The sequence below is a fragment of the Galeopterus variegatus genome, unplaced genomic scaffold (assembly GCF_000696425.1).
Source record: "Galeopterus variegatus unplaced genomic scaffold, G_variegatus-3.0.2 Scaffold25817, whole genome shotgun sequence".
Classification (NCBI taxonomy): Eukaryota; Metazoa; Chordata; class Mammalia; order Dermoptera; family Cynocephalidae; genus Galeopterus; species Galeopterus variegatus.
Window position 1 is genome coordinate 6,280 of NW_007751928.1, and position 2,793 is coordinate 9,072.

The 2,793-nt window shown below is 60.9% G+C and overlaps 1 protein-coding gene across 1 annotated transcript; it reads right to left on the reverse strand.

The window, feature by feature from the left end:
• Positions 1–207: 207 nt before the first annotated feature.
• LOC103583683 (B9 domain-containing protein 1-like) lies at positions 208–1,044 on the reverse strand. Its single transcript, XM_008564942.1, has 2 exons — positions 832–1,044; positions 208–491 (listed from the first exon to the last, which is right to left on the reverse strand). Exons 1-2 carry the CDS (start codon positions 917–919, stop codon positions 349–351), a joined length of 231 nt encoding a protein of 76 aa, XP_008563164.1. The 5' UTR covers positions 920–1,044; the 3' UTR covers positions 208–348.
• Positions 1,045–2,793: the final 1,749 nt, after the last annotated feature.

Consider the following 2,793-nt stretch of genomic DNA (forward strand, 5'->3'; position numbering starts at 1 on the left):
TGCAGAAAAGACCACACAGCTGTTAGTGGCACAACCAGGGTTATGTCAAAGCTCATGTCCTAGTTGGCCATCCCAGTGTGTGGTCTCCTGGCAGCTTCCACCCCTGCACAGTACTCTGCAGGGTTGGGGAGGAGGGACGGTGCACCCAGCCCCCGTGGCCTGCTCCCATGGGAGACGTGCTAAAGAGGAAAGAAGGCAGCCCCAGGCCAGGGCTCTGAAAACATGACACTTTATTATATAAAACTGTCCCCCGCAGCGCCCCTGCCCCTGCTTCCACCACCAGGCTGCACTTTGGGCTGATGGGTCAGTGGCCAACTCCAAAAGAGCCTTTCCCAGAGGCTGATGCCTTCACCGGGGGATGCCCTGGGGCAGGCTGGGTCCCAAGATTCCCTGTGTGTCTGCAGGCCCAGTGTCGTAGCCCAGCTTCCTCATGTCCTTGGTCACCACGTTGAAGAGGAGGGTGACAAAGCCCTGAGAGCGGACACGGGTCACTGGAGACAGAAGGATAGGATTGGCTGGGCTGGGGCAGACACACACGTAGGCTGCTTTGAGACAGCCTCAGCCTTCTCTTCTGTAAAGTGGGGACGACCGGCCCATGTCCCTCACTGGGAGGTAAAGGGCTCCAGTGGGAACAGACATGGTAACCTTCTGTGCTCTGACCAGGCCTTCATCTGTGACGTGCTCCAGGAAAATTCTTGGGCCGGCTCCTGCAGTAGTGGTTCCCAGGTGCCCCAGAGGTCCCCATCTGTTCCCTGGAGGCCCACCTAGTCCCTCCCCAAGCTCCAACCTGCTTGTGGGGTGGGGATGGCATTGGGGAGCATCAAGCTTTACCTTCCCGGCCTTCACCCTGAGCCACCACCTTGGGATCTGTGTACTCGGGCCGCCGTCCCATGAACCAGCTGGGAACACAGGAGAACATGGGTGAGCAGGGCCCTGCCTGGGTATTCCTGGCCTCAGACACTGGATGTGGACTCTCCTTGTTTCAGAAACCAGCATCCCTTCTCCAACCCCTCCCCCAGGGGCCTGCCTGCCCTGTGCCCATCAGAAGGGCAAAGCCAGGCACCAGAGTAGTGTCATCCCTTGTCTGGGTCTGGTGGCCAGTGAAGGCCTGGCGGGGTTCTGCGGGGCCTCAAGTGCTCCGCAGCCCACTCCTCAGCTGGAGTGGCAAGCTCTCCCTCCCAGTCTCTCATGGGTTGGACTCGCAGGGGATGAAAGATAAGGGAGATTTGGGGTTGGGGTGGCGATACAGCCTGAACCCAGCTGGGAATCCCAGAAAGGTGACAGCAGATGAGGTGGGGGAATGGCAGGAGGGGACACTGACCCCCCAGCCTCCCCAGGAAGGACAGCCCCACCCCAGAGTCCATGGGGTGGGCAAAGAGGCCAGATCTGGGCTCCGAGCTTTGCCTCTTAGTAGTGTGGGGTCCACGACAAGTCACTTCTCATCTCTGAATCTCCACTTGTCAACTGTGCGATGAGGATAATGATGGCGCCTACCTCGGGGGGCTGTGGGGTGAGGGCAGTCTGTCAGCTGCCGTGAAAACACTGCCCTTCCTGGGTAGGTCTGGCCCTGGGCCATCTGACTCCACGGTCAGCCCTGCTGTGGGCACCGTGGGGCTCAGTAGGGTCCCAGGGGAGCCCCAGGCCCGGGTGTGCAGGCCACGCCTCCGACACACCCACTCAAGCCTGAGACAACAAGGTGCACTGTTCCCGGCTGGGCAGGTCCCCGCAGTCGCGGGCTTCATCCCCAGGGTGCCAGGAAGAACTTGTCGCCTCTGCTGGGCAGGGACAGCTCCCATGAAAACACAACCCCCAGGACGGCCCGGCCCACAGTGGCTCCCAGCGCGGGGGGCACAGATAAGGGCTGCAGGTAACCCTGACAAGGCAACGCCCCACCCCCGCTGCCCAGCATCTCTCCCCTGACTGACAGGAGTCACGGGGAGGGGAGGGGCTCCTGCTGGAGACGACAGTGAGGGAGCACTGCGTGCTGACTCCTGGCCCGAGGAAGGGGACCCAGGGCTCTGGCCAGGAGCTGTGCATTCCAGATGGGGACTGGATGGGCGGGTCCACCCTCTCTGTGCCTCAATTTCTCCATCCGTGTACCAAGGCCCTAACTGCACCCACCTCCCAGGTGGCCACGTGTAAGGACTGAGGCCCAGGAAGCAGTCCCCACCATGCCCACAGGCCCTAAGTGCTAATGCACAGAGCTGCCATCCTCCTTGCATTTCTGATTCTCTCCTGGGGCCCACAAGGGTGTCTGCTCATCTGACTGGGGTGGATATCCGGGGCAAGGGCCGCAGGCAGGGAAGGACCCAGTGGGCTGGAGAGACCAAGGCAGGTGAGGAACAGGGCAAATGGAAGCAGGCAGGAGAGAGGCCGTGAAGTCAGCAGGGCCCACAGCCTGGGGCCTTGTAGCTTTCTGGTCGAAATTAACCCTAAATGCCAAGGGATGTGCCTGGGCTGTTTCTAGCAGGGGAAGGGCATGGCCTAAATTGTCTTTTGGGTATACCATTTTTGTTATTATGTGAAGACTAGGTTGCAGGGGCTGCGGTAGGATGAAAAAAGGCCCTGCCCAGTTGAGAGCCCCTCTAGAGGGCTGGAGGTGGCCCCCGCCCCAGCTGCTATCCCTCAGGCACTCTGCAGGCTGCAAGGCCTTGCTCCTTGAGCACAGAACCCTCTCCTCAGCGAGTGGTCGCCTGGAGCTGTGGGACATGGAGCAGTGTGCACCACCTGGCCAGGGTGGCGGTGTGGACTCTCAAAGCACCTAACCTGCCCCCAGTCCATAGACACACACTA